This window comes from Trichosurus vulpecula, chromosome 1, assembly GCF_011100635.1.
Source record: "Trichosurus vulpecula isolate mTriVul1 chromosome 1, mTriVul1.pri, whole genome shotgun sequence".
NCBI lineage: Eukaryota > Metazoa > Chordata > Mammalia > Diprotodontia > Phalangeridae > Trichosurus > Trichosurus vulpecula.
The window spans coordinates 540,316,937-540,334,914 of record NC_050573.1 but is presented as its reverse complement, the minus strand read 5'-3'; the positions used below and the strand labels follow the sequence as shown (position 1 = coordinate 540,334,914).

The window sequence follows — 17,978 nt, the reverse complement described above, 5'->3', positions numbered from 1 at the left end:
GTCTAACAAAGTCCCAGCATCCAGGTTTACGAGCTGGAGGGCTGTTGGTTACAGCTGCCTGGAGTCTCCGCATCAGCGAGCGCCACCAAGAGTGAGAGCCCTAAGCAAATGGCTCTGTCTTCCCTTTTTTATACAGTTTCAGACATTATCAAACGTCATCTGAGCAACCAGAACTTAGGCTGCTATGATTATGATTGGCTCTGGAGTTATCACCTCCCCTTAGGACCCTGGGAGCTTCACGCCCACATAGGCTTAGCACCTAGTAATTAGGGGTTTGGGGCAAACTTAGGAGCAAAGATCTAATCAGGCCTCCCTTAGTTAGCCCCACCTGGGGCCCCACCTTAGTTACCAATTCACACCCATATAGGTTTAGCACTTAATAGGGGTTTAGGCCTGGGACTTAGCACCTAGTAAGACTCAAAGACACTTAATTAATCATTTTAAAACAGTAAAAAATGTCCCCCCTGAATTGATATTACAGCTATAAGAAGTGATGAGCAGGAGGATTTCAGAAAAAACTGGAAAGACATACATGAACTGATACCGAGTGAAGTGAGAACCAAAAGGACAGAGTACACGTAACAGCCTTATTGAACAATTAACAACTGTGAATGACTTAGCTATTCTCAGCTATACAATGATCCAAGGCAATTCCATGATAAAAAAAATGCCATGTACCTCTAGAGGAAGAACTGATGGAGTCTGAATACAGGCAAAATTACATTATTTTTCACTGTCTTTTTTTTAGTTTTCTTCCACAAAATGACTAATATAGAAAAGGCTTTACATCAGATTGTTTACCATCTTAGGGAAGGAAAGGAGGGAGGGAGGGTGATAGGAAGGATGTAACTTGGAACTCAAAATTTAAAAAAAAAAACCCAAATCTTAAAAATTGCTTTTACATGCCGTTGGGGGTAAAAATAAAATACTGGTTTTTCTGATTGCCTGCTCCAGCGACTTCCAGCATAGGGGGCAACCCTGAGATCTTGAAGACTGCCAACAGATCACAGGTTTTGGCAGGTCCTGCCAGGCTGAAAGAGATGGACTGTTTGTCATCTAAAGACTGATCTGGCCAAGGTCAGATGCTCATCACTAGGTTGGCCTGAGGGGGATGAATTTTATTGTCACAGCAACTGTCATACACCTAGTATCAAATGATAGGGGGAATTACAAATTGTACTGTGGAGGAGGAAGTACCCATAGATATAAAACTGATAATGGAAGCATTAGAGTATAATAACCTTCTAGAAATTATAATATCCTGAACCCAGCAAGCCTTCAATGAAGATTTGTTGGTAATGATAAACTAAGATAGTAAAAGAAATTGTGACCAAGATTAAGCCAAATGGATAGCTTGATAATAATCAGAATATTCAAATTATAGGACTGACACATACTTCAGGAGTGGGTACTAGTCTGTATGCTTCACCAGAACAGCTGCAAGGATCTGAATATGATGCCAAGGTAGGGTCAGTTTTTTTTTTAACTATTTCTTGCTTTTCTTCTTTAAAGACAGGTTTCAGAAAACATCTGAGCACTATAAATTTCTCTTTGCATGTTATACTGCCCTAACAAAACTGTCTTGCTTTTTTTAAAGTTGGAATTTCCTGTACTTTTGGTTATTTCCAAATCTGCCAGTAGTGAATTGTTTCATAAAAAGCTGTCATCATAAAATGCAGTCTTCACCTCAGGCAGCTGTTCTTCCTAGGAGACCATTCTTTCACAAATATGGTAATGAGTTGTTACTTGATACTGTAAGGAAGCTTAACTGTTTAAGACAATGGAATTACTTTGATGTTGAATGAGTATAATGTAAAGTTTTAATAAGCTCTTATCTTGTTACGGCCCTATGTAGCTTACGTTCTACTAGGGCGTGATGGAAACAAGGCCAGTATCCACACATGCTTTAGATGTGAGAAAGGAGAAAATGTTTTCAGATAACTTCTTTTCCAAAATATATCCTAACTTGTAATTATTTCCTCACTTATGATGAATAATTCAGTTTTGACAACAGATAGTATCACAAAAGTATGCCTTATGGTTAAATCATATCTACTCCCAAAACAAACTTGGCTAGGATTTTTTTAAACTTTTTTTTAAGTTGGTATAGATTTATTGTATAGAAAGGTAGATTATCTGTTAAATCTACCAGAGATGCTTTATTTCTGGGTGGAGGCAAAGAGAGAATTGAACCTGAAAGTAATTTTACAATTTTCTCCTACAACTTGTAGCAGGCTTTGGAAGTTTTGTCACCTTTTCCAGCCTGATGTGTCAAACCTAAATTTTCATTGGGTAGGAAAAAATGTCTTGTTGGTGAACTTGTTTACTGGACAAATGAATTTTTTTGAACTATTAGAACTTATTTCTTCCCATAATGACCAACCTAGGAAAACTTTATCTATTTTTGGGTGTCCTCTTGTGTATGGCCAGGACAGAAGGGAAAGATGAAAGGATTTAGTAGTATAGGCAGTTAATAAATCCTAAAGATTTGCCATTTTGTCTCCTTGCCTGTTGGGACATCCCAGTCCTGCTCTCCACTCCCTTTGTTGTTGGTAAATGTAAATCAGTTTTCTAATCACAATGGTAAACCTTTTCTTCTAGATGTTATTCTGAATTTATTTTCTACTAATAAATGTGTGTGCTTTTTGTTTTTCCAGTCAGACATGTATAGTTTGGGTGTGATTCTTCTAGAGCTCTATCAGCCATTTGGAACAGAAATGGAAAGAGCAGAAGTTTTAACAGGTTTAAGAAATGGTCAGATCCCAGAATCGCTTAGCCAAAGATGTCCAATACAAGCCAAGTACATAAAGCAGTTAACAAGGAGTAATTCTTCACAGCGACCATCTGCTGGACAGCTACTGGAAAGTGAACTTTTCCAAAATCCTGGAAATGTATGTTATTGTGTCCAACTTGTTAGGTTTAAAACTGAATGCTTAAAAAACAACAGTATTTGGTCATTATAGATTATGATTCATAATGCTTCTCATACACAAAAGCTGTCTTAGTTCTATAGTACATAAACCCCCCCCCCCAGCAGTAATTGCAAAAAAGGAATAGAAATGAAGTGTGGTAGAGCAGCTGGATTTAACATCTGACAGGTATCTCAGGGGATCCACAGTCCAGAGGAGCAAGTTAACTAGTTTTTGGCTAGATAGGAAGCTAGAATGTCCAGTGTATATCTAGATGATTTATATTAGGCCATTGAGGTGAAGTAGCTTGTACTTTGGAATGACTCTGATTGATAAAAAGTTTAAAGGATATGAATAGGTAGTTTTCAGAGAAGAAATCCAAACTATCAATAACCTTAAGAAAAAATGCTCTAAATCACTAATAATTAAAGAAATGCAAATTAATGCAATTCTGAGGTTCCACCTCAAATCCATCAGATTGGCAAAGTTGACAAAAAAGGAAAATGACAGATACAGGAGGGGCTGTAGGAAAACAAGTACATTAATGTACTTGGTGTGATGTATTGGTGGAGCTGTGAACTAGTCCAAACAGCCTGCAGGGCAAATTGGAACTATGCCCCAAAATTATGCATACCCATTGACCTGGTGATACCACTACTAAATCTGTATCCCAAAGAGATCAAAGAAAGAGGAAAAGGACCCCTATGTACAAAAATATTTATAGTAGCCTTTTTTTTTTGTGATGGTGGAAACTGAGAGTGCCCATCAAGTAGGATGGCTGAACAAGTTACATGTGATAGAATAGTGTTGTACTGTAAAAAAATTATTTAAGGGGATGGTCAGAGAAACATGAGATGCAGTGAGATGAGCAGAACCAGAACAATTTATACATTAAGAGCAAAACTGTAAAGACTAGGAATTTCTTTGTACTGTGATCAAGGCAATGACCAGCCAGAGTTTGAGGTCTCGTGATAAAATATGCTAACTTCCTCCTCTCATTAGAGGTGATGAATTCAGACAGAGTACAGATTGAGACTGTTCTTTTTTGATCAGGCATGGCCAATGAATATAGGCTTGACTGTAGATGCTTGTAACAAGTTTTATTTTTCTTGTTTTCTCACCTGGAAGTAGAGGGTAGGGTAGGGGGAAATGGGAGGGAAAGAATGATCTGAATAAAATTTTAAAGGTGGCATTTAGGAGGCTTGTTTCTAGTCCTGCTTCTTCCACTAACCAGGTATGGTGATCTTGGCTAAGTTATTTAACCTGTCTGGATGTGATTCATCATCTATAAATGAACCAGATTATTGCTAAATTCCTAACAGTATTTTTAAATTCTAGACTTGGCCAGGCCATTCTTGTGTTACCTTACAAAGTGATTGTGTATTATTATCATATGGTATGCAACCATACCCTTTTTTCAGAAATTAAGTTTTATTTTTAATTACTTGGAGGAAAATTTTATAATGTGCTCCCAGAGCCCTATAAGGTGGTATTCAATGACTAGCTGATTAAATAATTCACATTTCAGGCATTTCAAAAGCTATATAATTCACATTTCAGGCATTTCAAAAGCTATATATCTTTAAAGGTTAAGTTTTTTCCAAATTTAGAATAACTGTCTTTTCTACTACCCTAAAATTTTACTCATTAAATGGGGAAGTGTAGTAATTTACATTTTTGAAGCTTTAAAGCAGGTATATAGCTAATTAAGCAAAATATGTTGTGTTCTATTTAAATCAACACACTTATTTTCATATCCTGTAAAGAAAAGCGATTATTAAATTCAGCTATGACACACCGTGTTAACTAAGACTGTAGATGACCGATGGAGAATTGCTGTTTTTCTTGGTTCACGTGTTTTTTTGTCCTTCATTCTCGAAGAGAACTGGCATCAGGAAGGTGATGTCATGACTTACAAGTGAATTGGATCACATGAAAAGTCTACATAAAGGATTATGTTCTCAAGAAAAATTTTTATGTCCAAATGAAAATGTAGCTTCGTGTTTTTCTAATAAAGGACTTGTGGGGATTTTTGTTGCTTCCTGTGGAGGGGACAACCACCCCATACCCAGCCTTCTACCATTTTAACCCTATTTGGGGTTACTGGAAAAGGCAGAACAGAAGAAATAGGGAAGGCAAGTTATCAGTGTGGAGACTGATTTTTTTTTTCTTTTCAGATTAATTATGTCCTACAGAAGAAAGTAGTTGAACAAGAAAAAGAAATTGAAAAGCTCAAGGAAACCATAAGACTCCTTTCTCTGGAAAAAGGTATAAAGGAAGATGTGAAAGAAAGTGAGGGCTCTCCAGCTTGACCCTGATGTTTATGTATAAGAATGGGCACAATAATTTTTAAAAAATTATCTGATTTGTTGTTAATTTTGTTGGATCTATTGGAATACAAATACATTTCACAAATTGTGTGTGGTTGGGACCATTCTTCTTAATTTTCTTAATCTGTATGTACAGAGTAACATTAAAATCAAGGTTTAAAACCTGTAATATTTTTACTTATAAGGTTTCTTTGTTAACATTAACTAGCTATTAGAAAATTTATGTAACAGAGGAGCCGCAAGTTCTATGATAATTTTATTAGTGTTTGACATCTGGCTCTAAGACATCAATTTTAGTATAAGTGCATTTACTAATAGGCCATGAGGCAGTACCAGTTTTTAGTCCTGCCACTTGTAAAATGTATTCTAAGAATTTATTTCAGGAGTTTCAGGGCACTGTTAAAAGAGGCCAAGTTTTCACATGATTTCATCCATTTTTGAATATCAGTTGGAACAGAATTAGGGCCACCTGATTGCTGAAGTACACCCCAAGCTACAATGTCTGCTACAGTGAGTTCATTTCCCACCAGCCAGGGACCTCTGCCAAGAGCAGAGCTAATAGAGTGTAAGACATCTGCTTTTTCTTTACTGCTTCCTTCTTTCAATTGAAAAAAAGTCATATCTATCCAGCGATCTATAAGTGTTAGAGTAACAGCATCATGTGTCTGGCCAAGCAGTGAGGACAAAAATCGAGCAATGGTCCCTTCACCTTCAATAGGACACATTGTTTGAATACTGAACTTCATCTGGGGCTTTGGCACTGAAAAGAAAGAGAAAACACCTCAGTATTGGTAAAGAAAAGTAACTTTCTTTTAGAATAAGAATATTAGCTAACAGTCTGAAGAATACTATTGTTACCATTAAAATTTATAATTATAAATTTATTGCCCTCAAATTTATAAAGTCTCTCATAGCGATGTTTGCTTATAACTGAAAAGAATTCCCCAAAAGCATATTAAGTGATCGGTATCTTTTTAACCAAGAGATTAGCCAGTATACCCAACCACAAAGGACTGCAAATCAAGATAAACTGTGCATTTCTGAACTAGGAAAGTACAGGAACTTAGGCCAAAAGTGTCCTGAATAAGACCAAAGAAGAGTTTTAGCACATTCTAAAGAGATACTGTGAAGGAATAGTTAACAAGGAGGTACTGTCTTATGGCTAACAAGGAAAACAATTACTATTGAGAGATCTAAGTATTCGGTAATTTAAGAAACAATTTGAATTTGACGCTTTTAGAATACTGACATATTGGTAAGCATGGAAACAGAATTTTCCTTTAAATAGGCAGTTGAAGTAATCATTAATTTTCACTTTTCCAGAAAACAAACCTTAACATAATTTTATCTCATAACATGATGTAAATTTTGTTGTTTATTCCATCAATTTAGCTATAATCCTCTACCTACCATCCTTCCAAATTAAAGTAAAGCCCAATTGATACTCCTGACGTGACTGGTTCTTAGACTGTTCTCCAAAACACTTCAAAAGATTTTCAGGAACGTTCTTTACAGATGAATGCACATGAACAGTTGACAGTATCTTGTAGTGTTCACAGAGGAAGCTGTGTAGCACCAGCAAGGAGAGTGGAGGCAGATTGGGGTTTGCATTGATCACTATGTCTTTCAATGCTCCATAATCCTGCATTGAAAACAAACAAACAAACAAAAAAAAACAACAGGAAAAACGCTAACTAGTGCTATAGAATCCCGATCTAGAAATTCTATATTATAATGCCACGAAGGCAATTCTCTTATTTACCCATCTCCAAGACCTTCTCTACTACCTATTAAATATTTTGACTATTTCACTGGTGTGAGGAATTCCAACTGAGGAAACTCCTTCCAGCACAGATCAGTAAACATAATTCAACTATGTATTAGTGAACTGCCTGGGACGCGGAAGTTTTGTCACACTATTCTCCTATCAGAGGAATACTTGAGGCCAGCAATCAAATCTACTTTCCCACATAGGCCTCTTAATTTCATAGGGTTCTGAAACTTGATTTAATCTTAAACAGGGGTAACTCTTCATTAAATTACCTGATATTTCTGGAGAATGAGCTTAACTGAAGCTTATTTCCTTAAGAATTAAAACTTTTTTTTAACCATTTTTTGACAGAAATGGAAAATGCTATATTCTAGTTCCCAGTCTTAAAAAGTAAAATGAACACAATTTAACCACTTTGTTGATGTAATTATAAACAATACAATGATGCCCATGGAGGCTCCGTGAAAAACTACAGGTAGAATTATTTGCTTTGCCACAATGTGGTCCCAGTTTGTTAAGTTTTGGAGGGAGTGATTCTTTTATATCTTCTCTTGCTGGCCTCTCATTTCTTAGTATGTTGAATGTAATAGGTCATTCTCCCACTTTCCTAGCTCTAGGCCTCATTCTGCCTACTAGGACAAAGAGAAACCAAGTTTATTAAATTTGTTGAGTTCAAGAAACACACTATCCCAAATGAGTAGGCTGACAGCTAATTTTCCCATTGTTCAGGAGGCATTTTTCTTTCACTTCCAAATCTGGGGAAGAGAAAGCAAGCAAGAGAAAGGCAGGAAAAACCAAAAGGTGGTTTTCTGTGGTCCTTCTAGTTTCTCCTTTTCTTCTCTCTCCCTGGTTGATGCTGCCAGCAGCATATGCTTGTCTCAGAGATTAAGCCATGCATGTCTAAGTACACACGGCTGGTACAGTGAAACTGTGAATGGCTCATTAAATCAGTTATGGTTCCTTTGGTCATTAGCTCCCTCCTACTTGTATAACTGTGGTAATTCTAGAGCTAATATATGCTGATGAGCTGACCCAGTCCCCTTCCCCTGTAGGTGGCATCTCGCCACTCCCCTCCCCCCCATTCCCTATTCCCTATCCCTAGGAATGTGTGCATTTATCAAACCAAAACCAATCCAGCAGCATCCCCCCCAATCAGGGGCTGGTGCCCCAGCTACTTTGATGACTCTAGATAATTGTGGGCCGATTGAATGCCCTGATGGTGGCAATGACCCATCTAAAAGAATACCCTATCAACTTTCCATGGTACTTGCCATGCCTACCATAGTGTCCATCGGTAATGGAATCATGGTTCAATAGGAAGCCTGAGAAAGGGCTGCCACATCCAAGGAAGGCAGCAGGCTTATAAATTACCCACTCCCGATCTTTATAAGAAGTGGCAAAAAAAAAAAAAAATACAGGATTCTTTCGAGGCCCTGAATTGGACTGAATATACTTTAAATCCTTTAATGAGGATCCAATTTAGGGCAAGTCTGATGCTGAAGCCCCAGTAATTCCAATTCCAATAAGTACATTAAAATTGCTGTAGTTAAAAACCTTGTAGTTGGATCCTGGAATCGAGTTAGTGGTCTGAAGTGAGGTGAGCCACTGCCTGTCCCAGCCCAACTTAAAACTTCATTTTAGATACTTAAGTAGTTTCAGTGCCATTCCTAGAATTCTCAGTGAAAAACTGACCTGAGTGGTGGTGGGGCTTTTTTGGATGCTAGTCTATCAAGACTTTAAATATGAACTTACCTTCCCAAGCATTGAATCTAAGTCTACTGCACTTGTAGTTAAAGTAGTGCATTCCTTAGTTTGGATCATGTTCGTCACATCAAAGTCTGCATCTGGTGTTTGTATCATCTTGGAGAGCCCATCAACAGCAGATTTCAATTCATATAAACGTTTTAAGATCTCTTCCTGGCGGGACTCAAGAGCCTGAAGAGATGGGTCAGCCTCTTCCTAAATCAACCAAAATTAACAATGTTTTAATTTTCTTTGGTAATTTCATTTTCTTTCATCTCAAAGCAGTCTTTTGTTAATACCAAAGTCAGCTGATCAATGAAAAAATGTTATCTTCTCCATACAGTTTTAGATACTTTGATCCTATTTTCTCCCTTTATTTTAATACATTACCTGAGTAGAAAAGGAGACTTAAAGGAGAGCAAGCTTATATTTTAAATAGCTCATGCTGCTGTCATCTGCAACTTGTCATGGTACAGTAAGCATGCTTTGTAAAATATACTGGTAATTATATCCTATTTAAAAAAAAACTATTTCATGCAGCTTAGTATGAGTAATTGGAACAGATACATAAAATGGATGCAAACTGTCCTCCTGTACATTCACAGAAACCAAATCACAAAAATACTCTGCACACTCTGACTGTAGAAAATCACTTTGGTGTCCAATAATTAAGCTATTTGCGATAAAAGGAAAATTTACAAAAATCCAAAAATGTTAATTTTGGAATGTCTCTTCGTTTATATTTGAATATCAATAGTTGCTGTTCTAAGAAGGAAATGAAAGCAGATTGTAAAAGCACCTGACTTGGAAAGTTATTCCATTTCTCTATCCTGCACTCAAAATCACAATGCTGCTAAAGCATCTCTGTCAAATGCAAAGACCAAACCTAAGTCGATATCTCTTTAGCTTTCCCTTGAGGGGAGAAAGTGGTTAAGTGTTTGGGTTTCAGAGTTTCTCTGCTAAACCACTAAGGTAGTTCTCTGCTAAGCAGAAGATAGTTTTTCATCTCTGTACTGTCAGGATACAGGCTTTATATTTTTTTCTAATAACAATAATGTCCTGTTCACAGAAAGTAACCATAGTAATTTATCTTGTGACCAATAGTGCAGGATGCAAAATGAGTAACTTCAGTTAGGGGTGAAATACAGTAACATGTCAAAGGTGAAATACAGTAATATGTTGAATAATTGAGTAGGCAGTGCCTAGAAATAAAAGTGAGTGACTATACCATCTAACCATGATGCTAAGAGATGCAAATACTATTAATGAGGCAGTATTTGTTTTTTGTCACTTCTATTTTTTCTTCCCTGACATTCTTTTGAGGTGTAGTACTGGTAAGACAATCTTGGTTTGAGTCTTTAAGTACCTGAAATGCGGTCATGTGGAAGAGGAATCAGATTTGTTCAATTTAGTCCCAGTAGGTAAGACAACAATCAGAGCTATCCAAATCAGAACTGGCTGCATTCTGAGTGAGGTTCCCCTTCACTGAAGGTATTCAAGTAGAGATGACCACATGTTAGCACCATTGTAGAAGGGGATTTTCTCATTCATGACCATGGATTTAGAGCTGAAAAGGCCCTGAAAGGTCATCTAGTCCAATCCCTTCATTGAACAGAAAAGGAAATTGAGGTTCAGGTGAAATGACTTGTTCAGTGCCACAGTGAGTGGCAGAACCAGTGTTCAGACCCAGGTCCTCTGACTGCAGATCAAGAATTCTTTCAACTGCAACGTAGTATGGGTTGGAATAGATGTCCTCTAGTTATCCCTCCAATTCTAAGATTGTGAGTCTTTGCTCTACCAATATAGACTGTGTGACCTTGGGCAAGTCAAATAATCTCTCTGAGCCTCAGTTTCTTCATCTGTAAAACTGGAATAATTTATGCCTCACGAGCCTGTTGTCAAGAAGTGCTTTGCAACCTGTGATACATAAATGTGAGCTACTACTATGCTCCTCTTGCTTCCCATGCCAGCCCCTAAACTAAGGATCTGCCTTCATACTTCAAAAAAAGTGAGGCCATTTAATTAAGAGTTCCTCTCCTCCCTTCACACCCCTGACTTCAAACTCTACACTACCACCTCCTTTACTCTAGTTTCTAATGAAGTAGTCCCTTTTCCTCAGCAACATAAGCCTCCTATCTACTCCTGGAGACTGTCCCCACTGTTACCCTCCAAATCCTGCAATGCTGCAAGCTTTTAATTTCTCCCAATCTACTGCTTCCTTCCCTGCTACATAAAAACATGCTGAACTCTCCCCACCCTTAGAAAACCTTCACTAGATCCTACTGTGCCCACTAGCTGTCGTCCCTAGTTTCTTCTAAAAACTGTCTCAACATTGGTACCTTCTCTTCTCACTCTCTTCTTAAATCCTCTGCAGTTTGGTTTCTGGCATCATTCAACTGAAACCACTTTTGCCAAAGTTACCAATGATCTCTTAATTGCCAGATCTAATAATTGTTTTTCTTTCCCCCTCTCCAATCCTCATCCTTCTTGACCTGTCAGCAGCATCTAGCACTTCTGACCACCTTTTCCTGAATACTCCTTTCTCCCTGAGTTTTCATGATTTTCCCTTCACTACATTCTAAAACTGAACTTACCACCCTTCCCCCTAAATGCTCTTTTCCCTCCAGTGGAGGGCTCAGGTTCATAACTTTGGCATTATCCTGGACTCCTCACCCTCCCTCACCCCACATATCCAATCAGTTGGCAAATTTTGCCATTTCTACCTTTGCAACTTACCTCAAGCAACCTCAACATTTCTCCCTGAGATTATTGCAACAGCCTTCTAGTTGATCTCTGACTCAAATCTCTTCACCACTTCAGTTCATTCCACACATTGCTGCCCAAGTAATTCTCACCTGACCATGTGAACTCCTCACACCCCGCCCCCCAACCAACTGCAGTAGCTCCTACTGCCTCTAGACCAGTCAAGCCAAGCCATCACCGCCATTTTGACCACCATTTCTCCTCAGACCCTGATGGAGACATCCTAAAGACCTAAAACCAAGACCCTTGGGAATGGGAATACTGTCACCCCAATGCCCTAATCCTGGGAAAGCCACCCCTGTGGAGATGCAGCCCGGCAAATACTCCTTCAAGTGTCACAGCCATATCTACTGAAGACTCAGAAAAGTTTTCACCAAAGTCTTTGGCACTATCAAATGGTTCAACACCAGAAACTAATATTTTTCAGTGGAAATGACATTAAAGAAGAGGCATTACCATTTGCATTGCTATGACACTCTAAGGATCACAAGACCTTTCCATCTGACTTTGACATACACTGTCACCATTATAACGTGAACTCCTTGAGAGCAGGTGGTTTTTTTCCTTTACTATTTACTATCTGTATCCCAAATGTTTAGCATATAGTAAATGCTTAATATGCTTCATTCATTCATAAATACATGCTTACATACATTCATTTATGCTTCTTCATGATGCCACCTGATGCCACCGCTAGTGTCCTCCCAAACTACCTTGTAGTTGACATATGTTTTGCATTTAATATACAGACACATATAGGTATGTTTATAGTTCTGCTAGTTGTATATCTATTAGAATGTAAGCTGCTTGTAAGGCCTGTTTCATTCTTTGTCCCCAGTGCCTAGTACAGGGGCCTCGAGGCCACCTGTGGCCTTCTGGGTCCTTGGGTGCAGCCTTTTGACTGAGTCCCAAGTTTTACAGAACAAATCCTTTTATAAAGAGATAATGCTTAACACACAGTAGCCTTACTACTTAACGAATACTTGTTGATTGATCTGATGGTTCTCCTTCCCTCCACTCTTTCTCAGTGTCTTTGCTGGATCTTCATCTATATAATGCCCATGAACTTTGAGTGACTCCCACCCCAAGGCCCTGTCCTGGTCCTTTTCTATTTTATCTCTATTGTCTCTCGCTTGAAGAGCACAATCCGCTCCCAAGAGTTCCATTGTCTGATTCCTGGAACTTGTGGTCAACCTATTCTCTTTCCTGAGCTCCACTCTTAATTCTCCTTTAGACATTTCAAACTGCGTGCTCTATAGACATCTCACACTCTGCAAGTCCAAAACAACTCTTTATCTCGAGTTCCCCTTCTGTTCCCAACTTCCCTTTTACTGTTGGGGGTACCACTTGTAGTAATTTGTAGTACCATTTGTAGTAATCCAAGTTTACAAACACAGCATTACCCTCTGCTCTTCCCTTTCCCTCATCCCATATGTTCGGTCAGTTGCCAAACCCTGTCATTTTCCCCACAGTGTACGTCTCGTGTACATCCCTCCTTTCCACTCTCACAGGCCCTCATCCATCACCTCGGGTCTGGACCACCGCAGTGGCCTTCTCCTCCGTCTCCCTGATTCAAATCGCTCTCCACTCTGTTCTGTTCTCTTTGACATCACTAACTTAAGGAATCATCCACAGTTAGGGCACGACAGCAAGGAGGAACTTTAAAACCGAACTGGCGTGGGCCCAACAGAGGAGGCCTTGGGCAGCCCCGAGAAAGGAGGCAAAGCAGAGCTCTAGGAAAAAGAACGGGCTTTGTGGCCCGCGGCCCCGGGTTAGACTCCTGCATGACAAGCATCGAGTCATTTTGGGCTCGGTGGACCGAAGTTCCCTCATCAGTAAAATGAAGGGCCTCGGACCGTGAGACTTCCCGCGGGTCCTTCCGGACACACCACGTCGATCCAACGACTGCTTCCATAGCCCCGGGCAGGGGCAGGGCCTCGGCCTAGAGAGGGGGCGAGGTCCGGATCTGGGGCCGGGGGAGCCTCTTAGCTCAGCCCCCACAAGGGCGGCCTCTTCCCGGCGGACGGAAGTCCACGTAAAAGTTTCATAGCAGTCTCAGACACAGCCAATGGGATAGGAGGTTCGACCCCAAGACCATTCACTCCGCCCTCCTCGGTGAAATGACGGGGACAGACCGCCGGGCCCCCCAAGCAGTGGCGGTGCTCTGCCCAACGGACTAAGCCCTCGCCGCGCGCTCCAAACCCGTGCACCCTCCACCGGGGAGGCGCTCGGCCAGGATCCTACCTGCACGTGCCCCGCCGGGCCCTCGGTGAAGGCCGCGCTTCGGTTCTTGGCGTGTATATTAGGGACCCGGTACATGCATGTGGGTAGCTCTACACACAGAGATCCACTCACCCCGTGATACGGCTTTACCTGGTACATGGGTAATGCAGAAGGAAAGTGAGGTGGAGTGAAAGCAAAGTACACACGAGTGTGAGAACAAAATACACGCAAGAGCCCTCTCAGTGAGACGAACAAATGGCAATTACTACCACTCCTTCCGTTGCAAATGCGGGAGGACCGGAAAACCCTGCTGGCTTTAGCGCTCTGATTGGGCAAAGATCCCGGACTGGCACATGACGAATCTCGTCCCCAGCCAATCAGAGGAAGAGGGCGTTGAGTTCTTTTGGGTAAGGGACGGCGAAAGGTTTCTGAGAACCACCAATGAGCTGGCTCGAGGCGAGGCTTGCATCCTACCCAGCCCAAGCGGGAAATTCTTTAGACTGGCCCCGGACGGGCTGACCTGAGGCTTCATGGAGGGGCCGAAGTAAGTGATCCTGCTTCCTTACGTTCCCTCTTTCCTCTCAGGGCCTGCTCTTTCTGGTCTAGGGTCATGGCGGGAGGGGGAGGGAGGCCACTTAGGTGCGTGCAGAGCCGGTCCTACGGAAGCCGAGTCGGACCTTCTTTCTGCTGACTGTGGGCGCCTTCTACCTGGAGTTGGCTGATTGATTTCATTGGGCGGAGCGATCTTCCGGTGGTAACTGTAGAACGTTACCGACTCTGGGAGCTTCTTGGGAGTGAAGTGAGGGAAGAAGCGGAGGCCCTCCCCACCCCCAAGGCAGTGGGCCTTGAAGTGACAGGGGTGGCAGCAAGGGTGGCAGCAAGCCAGTCATTGGCTGTTTGTGTGACCAGATAGCGTAGGTCATGTGACTTCTTGGCACCTCAGTTTTCCCCGTTGTAAAATGAAAAGGTGCGGACTAGAAGACCCGTGTACAGAGGCCTAGAAAAAGCTGTCCATGCTTGTTGCATTCACACACCACTTGCTTCTTAACCCCTGGACTTCCTTCCCCACATTCCCCCCATGCCCTCTTCCCCACACCCCTCCACCTGGTATACCACGAGACAGAAATTGCATTCATCGGGATGACTGGTGATCTCTTAATTGTCAAGATCCTTTTCTCGGTCGTCAACCTTGACTTCACTGAGACATTTGAGGCAGGGTTGACTATCCCCTTCCTTCTGGATTTTTGTCCTCTCTTGGTTTTTATGACATTGCCCTCTTGCTCTGTTCCTACCGTTCTAACTAATCCTTCTAGTTCTCTTTTGCAGAATCATCATCCATGATGACTACCACGTCTACATCTTTCTTCTGAGCTTTAGTCTCACCTCTCCAACTGCCAGCTAGACATCACCTGCTCGTCCCTTAGACATTTCAAGCTCACTATGTCCTAAACTGAACTCATTTACTTCTCCCAACCTACCCAACCTGAACCCTCCTCCCCCTCCATGTCCAGTCAGTTCGTCTTTTCTTTTCTCTATCTGCAGCAACTCTCATAACCTTCTCCTTACAATCACTCTAATTCATGCCTTCCTCCCCTCTTGCCCGTAGTATTGCGGTAGCTCCCCATTGGTCTCCTTATATTCAGTTTTTCTCCTTTTTCCTGTTGATCATCTACACAGCTGACAAATTGATATTCCTAAAATACAGGTCTGACCGTGTCACTCCCCTCCTTAAGGAGTTTTAGTTGCTCCTTGCTGCCTCCAAGATTAAATACAGATTTTTCCATTTGTCATTTAAAGCCCTCGAAAAACCAGGCTTCAGCCTCTCAATCTAATTACACATTTCTTTCTCTCATACCCTATGCTTTAGGCAAGCTGGCCTTAATTTTCCATGGAGACTGAATGAGAGGAAGGAGTCCTTTCTTTGTGCATCTTAAGCTTGCCGAATAGTCTAAGAAGAGAGGCTTGTGTTTAAGGGAATTTTGTTAAAGGAGTATTCATTTAGATTTGCACATTTTCCCACAGGCTTTGAACATACCTGGTACTATTAACCATCTCTCCTGCTCTGTCACTCAACTTCTACTATCTAAGCATCTACCCTGTAGCAGATACTGTTTCCTTTTTCTCTACCAAACAGAGTTCTTTCTAGGAAAGATAAGCCTAATAAAAAAAAGTAGAAGCAGAGCTTTTATTTTAGACTCTCCTACCTGGTCTTATTAATGCTCAAAAAATCCTAGAATACTAGATCTGCAAGGATATTAGAGGTTATCTACTCCAACCCCTTCCTTTTGCAGATGAGGAAACTGAGGGTCCACTTTATTTCTTTGGTTTGGCTATCAAAATATGCTAATTTTGTTCACTGATAATTTGAAGGATGTTTCTAAATGCAGAAGAAACATCCTTTAAAGAAGCAGTGAGCAGTCTTGCCTTTATTTGACCCTTGCCAATATTCAACCTTTGTTTTTTTCCTTTACTAAGAATAAGCGATGTCCTATGCACACTTTAGAAAGTCAGGGTAGCACACCTATCAAATCAACAAGATTTGGGGTGCTTACTATGTTTTAAACATTACCCCAGGTCTTGGGATATAAAGACAAAAATGAAACTACCTTTGACATCAAAGGGATAAATATTTCTACATGTAAGAAGGTAATCTTTAGGGGAGGAACTTTTAGGTGAGGGGATCAGGAAAGACTTAAGTTATGTAAAGTTTCATTTAAGTAAAGCCTTATACTTTGTTCAAAAAGTCAGCCTCACAAATAGCAGAGAGGTGTGGCAAATATCTGGAGGTTTTAGTAGAATGGAAACAATATTAGTTCCAACAGTATGGTATGGAAGCAAAGGAAAAAACAAAATGCTTACATCCTAAAATAATACCACTGTAGACCACTGTTGGCCAAGGAATCTCATTACTATTATAATGTAGCTTCCTAAACTACAAGGTCAAAGATAGTTTAGCTTTACAATGATACTTTGTAAATACTGAAGAGGAGTTTCATTTGTGCAGTCCCATAAATTAGTGGAATCTTAATTTGTTACTATTCTTTTATATATGTATTTAAGAAAGGGCAAAAGTGTCTTCCTGCCAGCATTGTAGACAATATGGTGGATTCTGGACTAATTGAATGCACAGACCCAAAGAATAGTTTATTAGTGAAGCAGAAAATCTTCAGTGGGATGCTCCAGGGGGCTGTCCTTGCAAGGCTCTATGTTATTTATTATGCTTGTCTGTGACTTGGACTAAGGCATTATTGGCATGTTTATTAAATGTGCAGAACACACAAAGGTATAGCTAACTCATTGTTCCATAGAGTCAGAATTCCAAAAGATCTCAATAGATTAGAACATGGGACAAAGTCTAATTAGATGAAAATTAATACCTTTAGTAAATGTAAAGCTTTATACGTGGGTTGAAAATTTAGTTTTACAGGTATAAGATGGAAGATTATCTTTAAAGGATCTGTAATTTTAGTGGACTGTAAGTGAATATGAATCAGCAGTATAGTATGGCAGCCCAAAATGTTAATGCTGCATTTAGAGAGGCCTGGTGTCCAGAATTATGCTTGTTCAGAGTATTGGGTTCTATTTTGGATACCACGTTTTAAGAAGGCCATTGATAAACTAAAGAGCTTCCAGGACAATGAAATGGTTAAAGAACTGCCATATGAGGATCAGTTAAAGGAAGTAGGAATTTTAGCTTGGAGAAAAGAATGCTTAAAATTACAGATTTAGAGCTAGAAGGATCCTTAGTGATCATCTAGTCCAACCTCTTATTTTATAAATGAAGAAACTGAGATTCAGAGTGGTTGAATGATTTCTCTAGAATCATACAGGTAGTAAGGAGCAGAGCTGGGGTTTTAACTCATATTTTCTGACCTAATCCAGTATTTTTTATACTATACCACACTTAGGGTCAACATGAGAGCTGATTTTAAAATATTTGAAGGGCTGTTGTAGAAGGAGAATTTGGATTGTTTTCTCAGAGCACTGTGAGTAGTGGGTAGAAGTTACAGAGAGGCAGACTTTGGCTCAACGTAGGGGAAACCTGCCTGACAATTAGAGCTATCTAAATACAAAATGGGCTGCTTTGGGACAAAAAGTTCCTTCACTAGGGGTTTTCAAGCAAAGATTGAATGACTATTTATCAGCAGTGACATAGAGGGGATTGTTTACGTACAAGTAGGACTGGATGTCCTTGGATGCGCTTTCCAATTCTGAGACTCCATGATTTTGGAACATGAC

General features: G+C 40.2%; 3 protein-coding genes across 5 annotated transcripts in view; 2 read left to right on the top strand and 1 right to left on the bottom strand.

Annotated features, from left to right (window-relative positions):
* EIF2AK1 (eukaryotic translation initiation factor 2 alpha kinase 1) overlaps positions 1–6,119 on the top strand; it is a 32,550-nt gene extending 26,431 nt beyond the window's left edge. Inside the window, exons 13-15 of the mRNA XM_036741423.1 lie at positions 1,385–1,464; positions 2,658–2,891; positions 5,087–6,119. Of these exons, the coding sequence (XP_036597318.1) occupies positions 1,385–1,464; positions 2,658–2,891; positions 5,087–5,221 (449 nt within the window). The 3' untranslated portion in view covers positions 5,222–6,119. The remainder of the gene's footprint in view (positions 1–1,384; positions 1,465–2,657; positions 2,892–5,086) is intronic.
* AIMP2 (aminoacyl tRNA synthetase complex interacting multifunctional protein 2) lies at positions 3,995–14,054 on the bottom strand. Of its 3 annotated transcripts, none has more exons than XM_036741426.1 (4): positions 13,761–14,054; positions 8,763–8,969; positions 6,650–6,881; positions 3,995–5,999 (listed from the first exon to the last, which is right to left on the bottom strand). In XM_036741426.1, exons 1-4 carry the CDS (start codon positions 13,896–13,898, stop codon positions 5,614–5,616), a joined length of 963 nt encoding a protein of 320 aa, XP_036597321.1. In that variant the 5' UTR covers positions 13,899–14,054; the 3' UTR covers positions 3,995–5,613. The 3 variants fall into 3 exon arrangements, with proteins under 3 accessions (XP_036597321.1, XP_036597323.1, XP_036597322.1); XM_036741428.1 differs by having other exon boundaries at positions 5,483–5,999; positions 13,890–14,009; XM_036741427.1 differs by having other exon boundaries at positions 5,483–5,999; positions 13,872–13,981.
* A 90-nt stretch (positions 14,055–14,144) lies between these two features.
* The window catches only part of PMS2 (PMS1 homolog 2, mismatch repair system component), a 47,890-nt gene continuing 44,056 nt past the window's right edge, over positions 14,145–17,978 (top strand). The window contains exon 1 of the mRNA XM_036741422.1: positions 14,145–14,283. Coding sequence (XP_036597317.1) covers positions 14,270–14,283 — 14 coding nt within the window. The 5' untranslated portion in view covers positions 14,145–14,269. The remainder of the gene's footprint in view (positions 14,284–17,978) is intronic.

Bases quoted from the DNA above. Each gene is read 5' to 3' on its own strand.
- AIMP2 (XM_036741426.1), bottom strand. From the start codon at position 13,898: ATGTACCAGGTAAAGCCGTATCACGGGGTGAGTGGATCTCTGTGTGTA. The intron at 6,882-8,762 runs GTAAGTTCATAT...TTTTCAATGCAG, and splicing joins TAGATTCAATGCTTGGGAAG to GATTATGGAGCATTGAAAGA. The intron at 6,000-6,649 runs GTAGGTAGAGGA...CTTTCTTTTCAG, and splicing joins TACTTTAATTTGGAAGGATG to TGCCAAAGCCCCAGATGAAG.